Below are 15,196 nucleotides of genomic sequence, written 5' to 3'. Positions count from 1 at the left end.
CTTTTTCCGGTTTGCTGGAACTCCCTGAGTGTGAGATTAATACTGCCTTTCTCTCTGATGCACTATCAGTAAGACCAGACTTTGAGATTCTCAGGAACTGATACTTTATCTAACCACCTGTGCCTCACAGCCCTAACTCACTCTGACTCTCACTCCGCCCTCTCTTTTTATTCTCCCTTGTATTGTATAACAAAGTGTGATGCTGTTAATGAAGGGCCAGAGCAGTATTTGTTTTCATTTTAATATTATCTTATTAATTAAACATATTTCCATTTGGCTTTCTAGCAGGCTGGACACATGAGCAGCTGGGCGCAGCAGAGTGACATCTGCGTGGGCCAGTGCGCATGCACAGATGGCCATATTGTATTGGCAGGAGATACGGTGGGCAGAATCGTCCGGTCCCGTTGGCGTCGGGTGTCATGGCGGGCGTGAGCGGACAACAGGGCGAGAAGGCTAAAATCGGAATTGCAATGTCGTGAAACCAGTTTGTGACCATCCACTCCGCCCGTCAGTAGCAGGCTGCTTTTCCCACTGTCACATGTCGGGAAACTAATTTCAATACTTTCGCAGCTCACTATAAGCCCTGCTCACCTGAATCATCCCCCTGACACTGGACCACCCGGGCACGTTGGTGTGTATGCACGCCGACGTGTTTCACAACTGTACATAAGTGACCTGCACCTGTCGAGCTGCACTTCACTCGGGACTTCGAGGTTTGTTTGTCTACCTTGCTTCAGGCAGCACTCGTGGTCATCAGTACGAGGCTTCACAGGCAGCACCACATCACTTTTAGGGGGGCTCACAGGCAAGTCTCCACCTACCAGATCAACTATAAGGCAGGGGTGGCTTTTCAAAGGCTGCAGGGCTGGGGCTTGCTTGGGGAAGGGGGAGAAGTGGCCTCAGGCAAGGGAAGAGGCTGCAGGGTGAGGGTTGTACTGGGGAAGGGGGTATCCCAGGTTGTGTGTGGGGGGCACATGCTGATCTGTGCGAGTGACCTCAAGAGGGTGAGGGCTGAGGAGGCTGTCTCCAGAGGAGATGAGACCAGATGGAGATGTGAGGGTGTGTGTGAGAGAGTGAGTGGTGATGTCCCTTGAGATGCCAGTGAGTGTGTGATGGCCTTATGAGTGTGTGAGTTTAGTGATAAGATGGTTGCCTTACCCTGGGGGCACAGATGAGATCATTCATCTGTTTTCTGCACTGCATGGCTGACCTCTTCTGTGCAGCATTGGCACTGACCACCTCTGTCACCACCTCCCAAGCCGGAGTGATGAGACTGATGGTCCTCCTGCTGCCAGAGGGAGGGTAGAGGACACCGTGGCAGGTCTCCATGACATCCAGAAGGCGATCCAGGGATGCGCCACTGAATCGGTGTGCTGCACTATTCTTGGCTTTTGGGCCATGTGTTTACCTGACCAGTCCTGGGCTGCAAGCATTGAGAAGTGTGTGCACGGCTGAAGTTTAAATATGGCGCCCTGTGTGAGGAAGCAACAAATTTGAGGCTGCCCATCAGCGAGACGGCATGTTTCCTGAGGTGCGAAGGGGATGAAAATGTTACTTGGTCTTTACACTCTGTCTGCTGCCACCATGTTTCGTCTTGGGTTCGGAGTCTAGATGGTGTTTCTTTAGGGTTTGCCTATTACCCTAAGAATGCTACCATAGACTGATATTCCTGAAAACCATTCTTGTTTATTTACAGATCTACGTATATCTCAGTAGTCTACACAAGTGTACTTCTGCTTCCCACCAGATTTCAGCCTCTAAGTCATGTGATATTGCATCATAGTTACATCAGTATCAGCTAGGTGCTCCTGATCACAGAATCTTTACAGTGCAAAAAGAGGCCATTCAGCCCATCGAATCTGCACTGGCTCTCTGAAAGAGCATTCTAACTAGTCCCACTCCCCTGCCTTATCCCTGTAATGCTGCACATTCTCTCTTTCCAGGTAGCAATCCAATTCCCTTTGGAATGCCTCGATCAAACCTGCTTCCACCACCTTCTCAGGAAGTTCGTTCCAGACTCCAACCAACCTCTGGAGGTTACCCTTTACTCTACAGGACTCCTCACAGCAAGCATTATGTGAGCAAGTGTGAGCATGTTGCAGGAGTCAGTGGGCGTATAATGAATATCGGTTGATAGCTTACGGCCAGAAATCAGGATGGAGAAATTGAGGAAGGGCAGAATCGGAGAGCGACCAGGTGAAGGTGAAAGGAAGGTGGAAATTAGCGGAAGGAGTGAATATTTGTGCATAGGACACCAATCGAGTGGGTTGCTTTGTCCTGGGTGGGGTCAATCTTCATGAGTGTTGTTGGAGCTGCATTCATCCAGGAAATTGGAGAGTATTCCATCACACTACTGATTTGTGCCTTGTAGATGGTGGACAGGCTTTGGGAGTCAGGAGGTGGGTGACTCATCACAAGATTCCTAACCTCTGACCTGCTCTTGTAGCCACATTATTTGTATGGCTAATCTAGTTCAGTTTCTGGTCAATGATAACCATTGGTAGTGGGGGATTCAGCAATGCTAATACCATTGAAAGACAAGAAGATGGTTAGATTCTCTCTTGTTGGAGATGGTCATTCCCTGGCACTTCTGGGGCGTGACTGTTATTTGCCATTTGTCAGCCCAAGCCTAGATATTGTTCAGATCTTGCTACATTTGGACATGGGCTGCTGAGGAGTCGTGACTGGCATTGAACATCGTGCAATTATCAGTGAACATCCCCACTTCTGACCTTATGATGGAAGGAAGGTCATTGATGAAGCAGCCAAAGATGGTTGGACTGAGGATGCTGGGCTGAGGATGCTGCCCGGAGGAACTCCTGCTGTGATGTCCTGGAGCTGAGATGACTGACCTCCAACAACCACAACCATTTTCCTTTGTCCTAGTTATGACTCCAACCAGTGGAGAGTTTCCCCCCTGATTCCCATTCACTCCAGTTTTGTTAGGGCTGCTTGATGCCACACTTGGTCAAATGCTGTCCTGATGTCAAGAGCAGTCACTCATGTCTGGAGTTCAGCTTTTTTGTCCATTTAACCAAGGCTGTAATGAGATCAGGAGCTGAGTGGCCCGGGTGGAACCCAAACTGAACATCATTGAGCAGGTTATTGCTAAGCAAGTACCACTTGATAGCACTGTAGATGATCACTAGGCTGATGGAATGATAATTGGCCAGTTTGGATTTTTCCTGCTTTTTGTGTATGGGACATACCTGGGCAATTTTCTACATAGCTGGGTAGATGCCCGTGTTGTACCTGTACTGGAACAGCTTGGCTAGGGGCGCAGCAAATTCTGAACACAAGTCCACCACCAACACACAGTAGCAGCAGTGTGTACCATCTGCAGGAACTCACCAAGCCTCCAGAGACAGCACCTTCCAAACCCATGACCGCTACCACCTAGAGGGACAAGGGCAGCAGATACACGAGAACACCACCACCTGCAAGTTCCCCTCCAAGTCACTCACCATCCTGACCTGGAAATATATCGGCCATTCCTTCACTGTCGCTGGGTCAAAATCCTGGAACTCCCTCTCTAACAGCACTGTGGGTGTGCCTACGCCACATGGACTGCAGCGGTTCAAGAAGGCAGCTCACCCACCACCTTCTCAAGGGCAATTAGGGATGGGCAATAAATGCTGGGCCCAGCCAGCGACACCCACATCCTGTGAATGAATTTTTAAAATTTCCAGTTGAGAAGGAAAACAAGACATGGAACAGATACAATCACCAATGTAGCGGAGAAAACGAGGTGAGGGAAGGGGGTTAGGGTTAGGGTTAGGGTTAGGGTTAGCGCCTGAGCAGGACCTGGAACAAAGGATATTCCACATACCCACAAAACAGCTAAACCCATACTGGTTTCCATAGTAACACCGGAACTGTCCCTTTAAGCGATGGGCGGGGTTTAATGGCGATATGATTGACATCTGGCGTGATGACATCACAATGGAAGACATTTCCGGCGTCTGGGCAGTGATGTCAATGAGCGGACGTTTTGTGCGTGATGAGGTCACAAAGAGGGGGGTCACGGAGCTGGCGTCAAAGCCGAATGAGGGGGACCTTCCGGCTAGAGTGTAAACAAGATGGCGGCGGGGAGGCGGATGATCGGTGACTACTTAAACTTCCTGTTGTTAGTGACCGTGGCCTTGGGGCCTGAGCTGACCCAGGGTATTTACGAGGCCGGCAAATGGAGACTGAATATCGGCTGGGTGAGTGAGTGGCGGGGTGAGCTGGTGGCTCAGGCCCGGCAGCAGCTGCTGGGACCACCGCCTCCTAGACGGGCAATAGCCGCCCCGGGGCCCCAGTGAAGCCGGTTCCCTGGAGAGGAGAATGGGCAGGTTCGCTGGAGGGACCCGCACTGGGATTGAGCGACCCTGCAGCATTCTGGGCCTGGGTCAGAGATGGAACCGGCTCTGGCCCAGAGAAGGCAACTGAACAGTGTCCACAGGCGAGAGCCGTCATCGTGAAACTGGACCGAGCACCCAAACCACACAGACCCCCACACACACCCCCCCAAACCCCACACGCCCCCCCCCAAACCCCACACGCCCCCCCCAAACCCCACACGCCCCCCCCGAACCCCACACGCCCCCCCGAACCCCACACGCCCCCCCCGAACCCCACACGCCCCCCCCGAACCCCGCACGCCCCCCCCGAACCCCGCACGCCCCCCCCGAACCCCGCACGCCCCCCCGAACCCCGCACGCCCCCCCCCCCGAACCCCACACGCCCCCCCCCGAACCCCGCACGCCCCCCCGAACCCCGCACGCCCCCCCCGAACCCCGCACGCCCCCCCCGAACCCCGCACGCCCCCCCCGAACCCCGCACGCCCCCCCCGAACCCCGCACGCCCCCCGAACCCCGCACGCCGCCCCCGAACCCCGCACGCCCCCCCCGAACCCCGCACGCCCCCCCGAACCCCGCACGCCCCCCGAACCCCGCACGCCCCCCGAACCCCGCACGCCCCCCCCGAACCCCGCACGCCCCCCCCGAACCCCGCACGCCCCCCCCCGAACCCCGCACACCCCCCCCGAACCCCGCACGCCCCCCCGAACCCCGCACGCCCCCCCCGAACCCCGCACGCCCCCCCCCCCGAACCCCGCACGCCCCCCCGAACCCCGCACGCCCCCCCAAACCCCGCACGCCCCCCCCAAACCCCGCACGCCCCCCCCAAACCCCGCACGCCCCCCCAAACCCCGCACGCCCCCCCAAACCCCGCACGCCCCCCCCAAACCCCGCACGCCCCCCCAAACCCCGCACGCCCCCCCCAAACCCCGCACGCCCCCCCAAACCCCGCACGCCCCCCCCAAACCCCGCACGCCCCCCCCAAACCCCGCACGCCCCCCCAAACCCCGCACGCCCCCCCAAACCCCGCACGCCCCCCCCAAACCCCGCACGCCCCCCCCAAACCCCGCACGCCCCCCCAAACCCCGCACGCCCCCCCAAACCCCGCACGCCCCCCCCAAACCCCGCACGCCCCCCCAAACCCCGCACGCCCCCCCCAAACCCCGCACGCCCCCCCAAACCCCGCACGCCCCCCCCAAACCCCGCACGCCCCCCCCAAACCCCGCACGCCCCCCCCAAACCCCGCACGCCCCCCCAAACCCCGCACGCCCCCCCAAACCCCGCACGCCCCCCCCCAAACCCCGCACGCCCCCCCCAAACCCCGCACGCCCCCCCCAAACCCCGCACGCCCCCCCCAAACCCCGCACGCCCCCCCCAAACCCCGCACGCCCCCCCCAAACCCCGCACGCCCCCCCCAAACCCCGCACGCCCCCCCCAAACCCCGCACGCCCCCCCCAAACCCCGCACGCCCCCCCCAAACCCCGCACGCCCCCCCCCAAACCCCACACGCCCCAACCCCCACCCTATCCATTCTTGATGTATGAACCGTGATGGTGTCTGATGTGAGACTACTTGATTATGGAGAGGATCACAGCTGGACTTGGTTGTAACACTTCCATGCACACTTTGTCGCTGGATAGCGATCCTGCTGACTTACATTCATTTCCCAAGTGTGAATTCTAGGCCGTTCCTGGATTGCAAACCTAGTTTTCACATCAGCCAAGGGGAATGTTTTTCTATTTTAAGAAAAAAATCTCTTTGAATTTCTCACTCCCGTTTAGTCCTCCCCACAATCTAATGTGCAACAGCGATGCTTTTTGGATTCCACCATTTCCAGGAAGTAGAAGCAGTGACTGCTGCTGTTTTTACACAGCTCCTTTGGGAGGATGTCAGCTTCTGTGACCAATGCTTAAAAGTACAAATGGCGCCAGTCAACCTCACAATCTTGACCACTAAACTAAAAAAGAACAGTGGCAATGCATTCTATACACACTTATATTCACACTGGCAGTGCACAAATACTTCTGCATTCTTGTGCAGCTAACTATATGAGAGATGGCAGGTTACATGCACAGTGTGTCTTAGGCCTTGTGATTTTTATTCTCCATGTGGTTAAGAATTAAGAGTTTAAAATGAGATGAGACCATTTTGGTTCATGGAGCCTGTGAAACCTGTTGATCAGTAATAACCTTGGTTTTCAGTAAGATCACGGCTCTGTATTACCTGAACTTGTGCATCATCACTGCTGCTACAGGTCAGTCTTTATTAAAAATCAGACATTGGGGCTCTTCTTCACGATGTTCGTTATTAGAAATGGTTCCTTTCTCCATGTGCATCTATACAGTATAATTTGATTTGCATGTGTTATGACCAGCAGTTTGGTAAAGTTGAGTTATTAAAAAACCCCAGAGGGAAACTTTAAACAACTGTCATAACCTATAATTTTAAGTGTTATGTTTGAGATGCAGCTCTAAATTCAAGAATCAGACCACCGATTCTCAAGAGGTTTTATATGAAACTATATGCAACATTTTATTATGTTACAACACATAAAAACATACATGGCTACAAACTACTACCATCATAACTTTTAGCAAATTCCCAAACTAATTAAGGCAACAACAACCCATAGACTTAACCAAACTCCAGGCAAAGCATTTTCACCTTACAAATTCAAAATGAGGTTCTTTTCACTTTGGTTCCTGTGGAGACAATGGTGGGCTCACACTGCTTTGATGTTACATTGCCTCTGCTCTACACACACACCACTGCTGAATTTATACCCAGCACAATCCATTCAATGTAAATCCTCATTGTATCACCAACCTCTGAACTAAGCCTCTCTAACAATGAAACTCCTTTCATAGCACCATTGTTATTTGTAATATAAACATATTTCTTGGTATCTGCTAGATAGCTGTCAGTTTCACTTTTTGAATGCTCTATTCAAAAAAAATGCAAATGCACGCTATCTCTTTTACATATCAAAACTAGTACATACCAAAGCACCTGGACTAGCTGGCTTTAATCCAATTAAGACACCCACACAGACTAAACTTATATTTGAAAATAAAAATATTTTCCAATAATATATACATAAATAGCTTCATGACACATTACTTACTGTACATTATGAAAATGCACGAGCTACAATCAATTATCTGCACTTACAGCAATATTTACTGCACGTGTAATCATTACCTTTGGTGAAAATATGTTTGATTAAGCAGGGAGAGGAGAAAACAATGTTTCCACTAGGCTGCACAGGCATATAGCCTGGAAGATACCACACAGGCCTTGTTCCAGAATAAATGCCATGTGCAAAAAAATGGTTTAAAGGGAACACCCACTTGGAGGGGAAAAAAAACTGCGCACACCCAGCTACTAAATTTTAAAGGGAACATTGTCCTCAGGGCATTGACTTACCACTGGGATATATTTCCACAGGCACTGACTTTTTGAGGACCTAGCATGAAAGCGATCATTCTGGTCATGAGTTAAGATGATATGTGTTGGTGCAGGAGCACCAACACATGAATGCTGTCCTGGGACTAATGCTGGACAGCTCTCTGTTGCTTGGTCCTCATGATGCGCAGTTGAAGAGCCTGTGGACACTGTCTAGGTTAATGGAGGAGCACTGACCACTTGCTCAAGTACCCTTCTATTTTAATTATGGATGTGGAAGCGTAGTGGCCATGTTACTGGACGAATAATTTGAAGAACAAGAGTTTAAATCCTATTGTAGCAGTTGATGAGAATTTGAATGAGTGCTTTTTAAATCTGGAAATTAATTTTTAAAAAAGCACTGGTTCCTGTAAAAATGAGCATGACAAACACAGCCGTGATGAGCCAAATGGCTTCCTTCTGTTCTACATATTTATGTGCTGCAATTGTTTTATCTCTTTCCAGAATCAATCACAGACACAATTTCTACAACGAAAGACATTGTTTAACAACTCTTACGTTACCCTGAAATGTGAGTAGCTGGGTTTCCACCCTGATTGTTGGTGAACAGCTGTGTTTTTGGGGGTAGAATTGTTTTGGGCTCAGCTCGGAGGTCCCTGGTGCTGCAGTGTGTGGATGTACTCTCACTGAGCTACAAGAGTCTGATGCAAACTCTTCTCCTCATACCCAAGGTTCCACTTTTCTATTGAGGGTGTTGAAATTGGCTACTTCCCACAGGGTGGGGGGAATGGTGATTTGCATTGACCCCTATCATACCCCCAATCACCCATTTACAAAATGGAAGCAGCTCCGCTGCCTTGTGACTAGAGAATGATGGAAGTTCTGCAGGAGTATGAGGGGAGAAAGGATGAGGATGGGCCAGAAATCGGAGTTCTAAACTGGGGGAAGGCCGATATTCATAAGATCAGATATGATTTGGCCAGAGTGGACTGGGAGCAGCTACTTTTAGGCAAATCTGCATAAGAGCAGTGGGACTCATTCAATAAGGAAATAGGGAGAGTACAGGGCCAACATATTCCAGTAAAGACAAAGGATGGGACCAACAAATCCAGGGAACCCTGGATGTCAAGGGATATACAGGATTAGATAAAGAGAAAAAGGAGGCTTATGGCAGATACCGAGGGCTCAAAACAGCAGAAGCCCTAGAGGAGTATAGAATGTGTTGTGGGGAACTTAAATAGGAAATTAGGAGAGCAAAAGGAGGGCATGAAAAAACATTGGCAGGTAAAATAAAGGAAAATCCAAAGTTATTTTGCAAGTACATTAAAAGCAAGAGGATAACTAAGGAAAGAGGAGGGCCCATTAAGGATCATAGTGGTAATTTGTGTGTGGAGCCGGAAGATGTAGGTAGGGTTCTAAATTAATACTTTGTGTCGGTGTTCACAAGTGAGAAGGGACGACATGGGTATGGAAATCAGGCAGAACGACTGTGATATAATTAAAGAAATTAGCATAGAAAGGGAGGAGGTTCTAAGTGGTCTGGCAGGCTTAAAAGTAGATAGATCTCCAGGCCCGGATGAAATGTATCCCAGGCTGTTGAGTGACGCAAGGGAGGAGATAGCAGGGGCGCTGCAATAATTTTCAATACCTCCCTGGTCACAGGAGAGGTGCCAGAGAACTGGAGGGACAGCCAGTGTGGTACTGTTATTCAAGAAGGGAGGAAGGGATAAACCAGGGAACTACGGGCCAGTCAGTCTAACCTCAGTGGTGGGGAAGCTATTGTAAGCAATTCTGAGGGACAGAATTAATCTACACTTGGAGAGGCAGGGATTAATTAAGGACAGACAGCATGATTTTGTTAAGGGGAGGTCATGAATGACCAATTTGATTTAATTTTTCGAAGGGGTGACCAGGTGTGTAGATGAGGGCAATGCATTTGATGTAGTCTACTTAGACTTGAGCAAGGCGTTTGATAAGGCCCTGCGTGGGAGGCTGACAATGAAGGTAAGAGCCCATGGGATCCAAGGCAATTTGGATTCAGAATTGGCTGAGTGGCAGGAAGTAGAGGGTAATGGCTGAGGGCTGTTTTTGTGACTGGATGCTTGTATCCATTGGGGTTCCATAGGGATTGGTGTTGGGTCCCGTGCTGGTTGTGGTGTATATATAAACGATTTAGGCTTGAATGTAGGAGGGTTGATCAGTAAGTTCGCGGATGACACAAAAATTGGTGGGGGTGGTAAATAATGAGGAGGATTGCCTTAGATTACAAGAGGATATAGATGGGCTGGTCAGATGGGCTGATCAGTGGCAAATGGAATTTAACCTGGATAAGTGTGAGGTGATGCATTTGGGCAGGACAAACAAGGCACAGGAATACACGATGAATGGCAGGATCCTGGGAAGTACCGAGGATCAAAGGGACCTTGGTGTGCATGTCCACCAGTCCCTTAATGTAGCGGGACTGGTAGATAAGGTGGTTAAGAGGGCATATGGGATACTTGCCTTTATTAGCTGAGGCATAGAATATAAGAGCAGGGAGGTTATGCTGGAACTGCATAAAATGCTGGTTAGGCCACAGCTAGAGTATTACATGCAGTTCTGGAATCCACATTATAGGAAGGATGTGATTGCACTAGAGAGAGTGCAGTGGAGATTTACCAGGATGTTGCCTGGTCTGGAGAGTTCTAGTTATGAGGAGAGATTGGATAGATTGACCGGTGCAGACTTGATGGGCCGAAGGGCCTTTTTCTGTGCTGTAGACCTCTCTGACTAATTGTTTTCTGCCAGGAGTTGTGTGCTGTTAAATGACCACAGTCCCGAAACCTTCCTTAAAGCAGTAACACAAATCATTTAGAGAGCTTGCTTTCATTTTTCAGACATTTGTCACAAGTCCTAAGCATCTTCTGTGGGTTTATCGCAGCTTTGAGACATCCTGCAATGTTCCCATGCTAAGTCCCAGCAAGGCCCAAGAATGTTGTGCCAGCTGTGAAGATGGGGAGGGGAGGATGGGGAAAGGGTGGGTGAAGGTGATTCATTCATTTTGGACTATGACCGTTGCACAGAGGTAGGTAGCAATTGCTGTTCTCTTGCATTTCAGGGTCAAAGGAGAATTGTGGCTCCCTGGTAAACCTGAGCGTCACATGGTATTTGAGAAGTTTTCACTGTTACGATGAATATTCTGGAGTGACTGTAAGTGATGCTTGGCCTGGATTTTTAAAGAAATCGCCAGCTGTGTTTTCCGTTTAGTGGTGATTAAAACTATGGATGTGAACTACAAATGAAAAATGCTGAAAGTACGCAGCAGGCCTGAAAAGGGAAGGGTTATCAATTTTCACCAGCAGAACTGATGGGGCTTACACCCAACGTGTTCATCTGTTCCCTTCCACACATTGCTTGACCTTGCAATGCCTCTATAGCATTCATGCTTTTGGAGCGCGAGGGGACTTGCAATGTTATTTTACAGAAAATTATGCACGCTGGTTGTGAATGGGAGGGAGTCCATTTTCCCCTCAAATTATCCATTCAGAAAGGATAAACTATTCCCGTTAAAACGGCTAACTGACCCTTAAAGCTTCTTGATGTCGTTGCTATATTTCTCTTCTATTTTGAATGCGTTCTTATCTGACTCCCAATTTAATCTGAAATGCTATACAGTTTGAGATGCCGTCTTTTAGATGAGACATCTGTGCTCTGTTTTATAATCCCATTTGTAATGTTTCAAAGAAGAACAGGGGAATCCTAGCCTACACTTATCCCTTGACCAATCTCACTTCTTTAAAAAAAAATAAAAAAATAACTCCTGGTCAGTATCATATGGGATCTTGCTATGCACAAACTACCACAACTGCTGCCATGCACAGCATTGACTACACTTGAATTGCTTTATTGGTTGTAAAGCTCTCCTGAGGTTGTGAAGGGCGCTATAGAAATGCAAATTACTGTCCACGCTCTGGCAGCATTGCGAAAACTATATTCTTTCGAAAAAGTAACTTTATTTTATCCCAATGAAGTTATGGCCTATATAATTTTAAACTAATGATGGACAAAGCCCCTGAATAAGATTTTTTTTGCAGGAATAGTACTGGTTTTAATTAAAGAAAAATAAACTAAATTCTGCTCAACTCAAAGGAAATGGATGAATTAAAATTATTTTAAATTTTGAACACTCCTGCATTATACCAGCCATTGCACATATACCAGGTAAATTGCATTCGCTTGAAAGTGCCTGCTATAAGCAGTGAGCATTGTATTTATCTGAGTACCACCTTCCAGGCCACGTTCAACTATTAAGTTTCCAGCTTCAGTTGCTGAGAATTGGGAAGCTACTCTTTGTCACAAGCAGCCAGTGGTATCTTCTTGGTGCGGTGTAGCACTACTTTGTGCAAGAAAGTCTGTATTGCAGAATTTCATAGCCGATGCAATATTTTTCAGGCATTATTCTTTTTCAAATGAATAATTGGCGAGAACCTCCTAAGAACTGGTGGTAACAGACCTCTCTGTGAGGACATTGTTGGATCGCTCTCCCCTTCTTTTGGCCCCTCTCCACGCTCCTCTTCTGGGGAGATCACCGACCTGGGATCCTAACTTGGAGAATTTTGTGGAATATAAACTACACAGCGGAAATTAAATTACTGAATACCCTTGTGTAGAGTAGAGGTGTGTACTGATGGAATGCAATGTGCAAATACGGCCCTGTGCTCTGAGCCAGAGATTATTGCCATTGTCATTAGTAATTGGTAGTTCTAAGCAAAACTGTAAGCAACTGTTTTAGGGTCATCTTCCCAAAGTAACTTTTTAAAGAGGATTAAATATGTTCCCTTGGTATCTAATAATTCACATTTTCCTCCTGCAGGATGAGACAGCAGTAAAATATTTTGGTTCTACCTCAAAGCAGCGTGAAGATGGAAGTGGCTATTACATACTACATGAGTACAATTCCTTTGTGTGTCAGAAAAGCACCATTAGTGGGGAGGTAGGCAGTTTTTCATTTGAAATGTGGACCATGTATTACAATACGAGCCTAGGATTTATTATTACTGAAAGATGAACATGTCCAATCCCTGCATGCCCCCACCATCCCCATCTGCTGTTTTAACTGAACCTGATCCTATGGTAAGGTAATGAACAGAGGAATGTCATGGGAATGTGTTCATTTGTCCAGTGCAGTACCCACAAGGTAGTACTGGTAGCTTGGCTGGGTTTGTATCATAGGATAGCTACAGTCGGGAAAGAGGCCCTCGGTCTATTGTGCCCATGCCAGCACTCTGCAGAAGCAACTAAGCCAAACCCTAACCGTGCCATCTCCCTGTAGCCAAGCAACTTCTTTCTCTTTGCTTTTCTCTTATCCAATTCCCTTTTTGAAGCCACAGCTCTGACACTGATTTACCTTTGTGCAGCTGTTTCCAGTCCACTTTTACCAACTCGCCTCTTGGCTTAGTAAAATTGACTTTTTTCCAATTTGAAACTTTTACTCTTGGCCTTTCTTTGTCCTTTTCCATGATGATATTAACCTTAACTGGATATGATCACTGCATCAAGCATCTCTCCCACTGATTCCACCTTTTTCTAAAACTAAATCGAGAGCTGCTCCTTCCCTTGTTGAGCTGGCTACATACTGAATCAAAAAGTTCTCCTGAATGCATTTTAAGAATTTTGTGTTCTCTATACCTTTTCCACTGATTTTACCTTAGTAAATATTAAGGTAGTTGTAATCTCTGAATATTACAGTAAGCCCTCACTTAAAATTGTAGTTGCATTCCTGCAAATTACGACTTTGTGAATCATAGATTTCCATAAGAATGAATGTTAAAACCGGAGTTGGTTTCCTTTGGGTGTTTCTCACCTGGAAAAACCAATTCCAGGTTGAAATACTGTATGGCACATGTGCAGCACTGTGCGTTCCGAGCTAGGATAGCTTGCAAATAAAATCATTGAATATAAAAATGCGACATGCAGTAAATGTAAATAAATGTTTTAAAAGTAGCTACTCACCTGGTTTTGGATTGACCACGCTCCATCTAGTGGCAGAAGTTGGTTTGTGCCAATAACAGCTGGAGAAGTCCCAGGACACCAGTGAGTGGTGCGGGGGGAGGGGGAGTGGGAGTGAGGTGAAGAGGAGCAGCTGATGTCATCCCCAGTAGTGACAATGGATACAGGGGACTTGAAAAGTAAGAACAGAGAGCAGTAACAGGAGTTGTGGGTGGTGGGGTAAGGTGCGGCTGGTCGTGGTGGTGGAAGAATGACTTCGGGACTGAGGGCAGGAGTAAGGATGTGGCAGTGGAATGGCAGGGAGAAGATCAACTGAAGAAGTTACTGGTGGCAATGGGGAAAACATTATGTGCGTGTGCGGGCACAGAGCAGGAAGTCTGTGACAAATGACGTCATAGTGAACCTCGCAATGTTAAATGGATATATTGTCCCTATTAATGACTAACCAAGTCACCGCTAAGCGGGGTTTACTGTACTGCCCTACTGATTCTGCACTTGTCAATAACTTGCTGACTTACTTTCTTATCTTCTTCCAACTATTTAAGGTTCTATAGTATCATACCCAGCACTGTTATTGTACATTTTATGATCTTCAGTTCAACCAATATGGCCTCAGTTGATGATCCTTCCAGCATTGTATCCCTCCTCCCAGCTGTAATTGTTTATTTAACCAACACTGAGGCCCAGACCTCCTTATACCCTCACTAGCCTGGCTGTAAACCTGTCCTTCAGCCATGCCTCCAAGTGCCATCAGCTCATGCTGTTTTATTCATCAGACTCCTTCCTTTGAAATATTTACCATTAATCACTAAACAACTCCTTTGTCTGTTTTGTTTTCTCTGCTTCCTGTACTCTCTAATTTCCTGCCTTCTATTTCCAGTTTTGCTTCCCTCCCTTCTGAGTCTACACAGCTTGGCAGAGGGGTGGGAACCTGATTTTAAACCTTTCCCAATAGCATTAGCAATCACCCCTGCCACTATATTAATCTCAGCCCAGTGAGGTGGTGCCTGGGTCGTACTGATCCAAACCCCACCCCCCTTCGCACCCAGAACTAAACTCAGTGCCCCAGGAATTTAAAGCCCTCCCTTCTGCACAATTCACCCAGCCATGTGTTCATCAACACAATCCTATTTCTGTACTCACTTAGCACAAGGCACTGGGAGCAATGCAGAGATTTCTACTTAATTTATTATCTATTATTTTTTAATTTATATCCTAGCTTGCTGAAATCTGCCTGCTGGACTTCATGACTCATTCTATCAATGTCATTGGTACTGATGTGGATCATGACCCCTGGCTGTTCACTCTTCTTAGCTCCCCACCCCCCACCCCCAACCACCACCACCACCACCCACCCACCCACCCACCCACCCACCCTCCCACCCTGAATGCTCAGTGGCTCCTTTGATGCTTATCCCCTCGAGGCAACATACCAACTCTCAGAAATGCCTGTCTGTTCCCTT

At 48.3% G+C, this 15,196-nt stretch overlaps 1 protein-coding gene across 1 annotated transcript in view; it reads left to right on the top strand.

The window, feature by feature from the left end:
• The first annotated feature begins 4,005 nt into the window (after positions 1–4,005).
• Positions 4,006–15,196, top strand: part of zgc:162698 (uncharacterized protein LOC560165 homolog) — a 62,014-nt gene continuing 50,823 nt past the window's right edge. The window contains exons 1-4 of the mRNA XM_041179332.1: positions 4,006–4,205; positions 8,250–8,316; positions 10,843–10,934; positions 12,598–12,717. Coding sequence (XP_041035266.1) covers positions 4,080–4,205; positions 8,250–8,316; positions 10,843–10,934; positions 12,598–12,717 — 405 coding nt within the window. The 5' untranslated portion in view covers positions 4,006–4,079. The remainder of the gene's footprint in view (positions 4,206–8,249; positions 8,317–10,842; positions 10,935–12,597; positions 12,718–15,196) is intronic.

The sequence above is a fragment of the Carcharodon carcharias genome, chromosome 34 (assembly GCF_017639515.1).
Source record: "Carcharodon carcharias isolate sCarCar2 chromosome 34, sCarCar2.pri, whole genome shotgun sequence".
Taxonomy (NCBI): domain Eukaryota; kingdom Metazoa; phylum Chordata; class Chondrichthyes; order Lamniformes; family Lamnidae; genus Carcharodon; species Carcharodon carcharias.
This window is presented reverse-complemented; position numbering and strand designations above follow the sequence as displayed.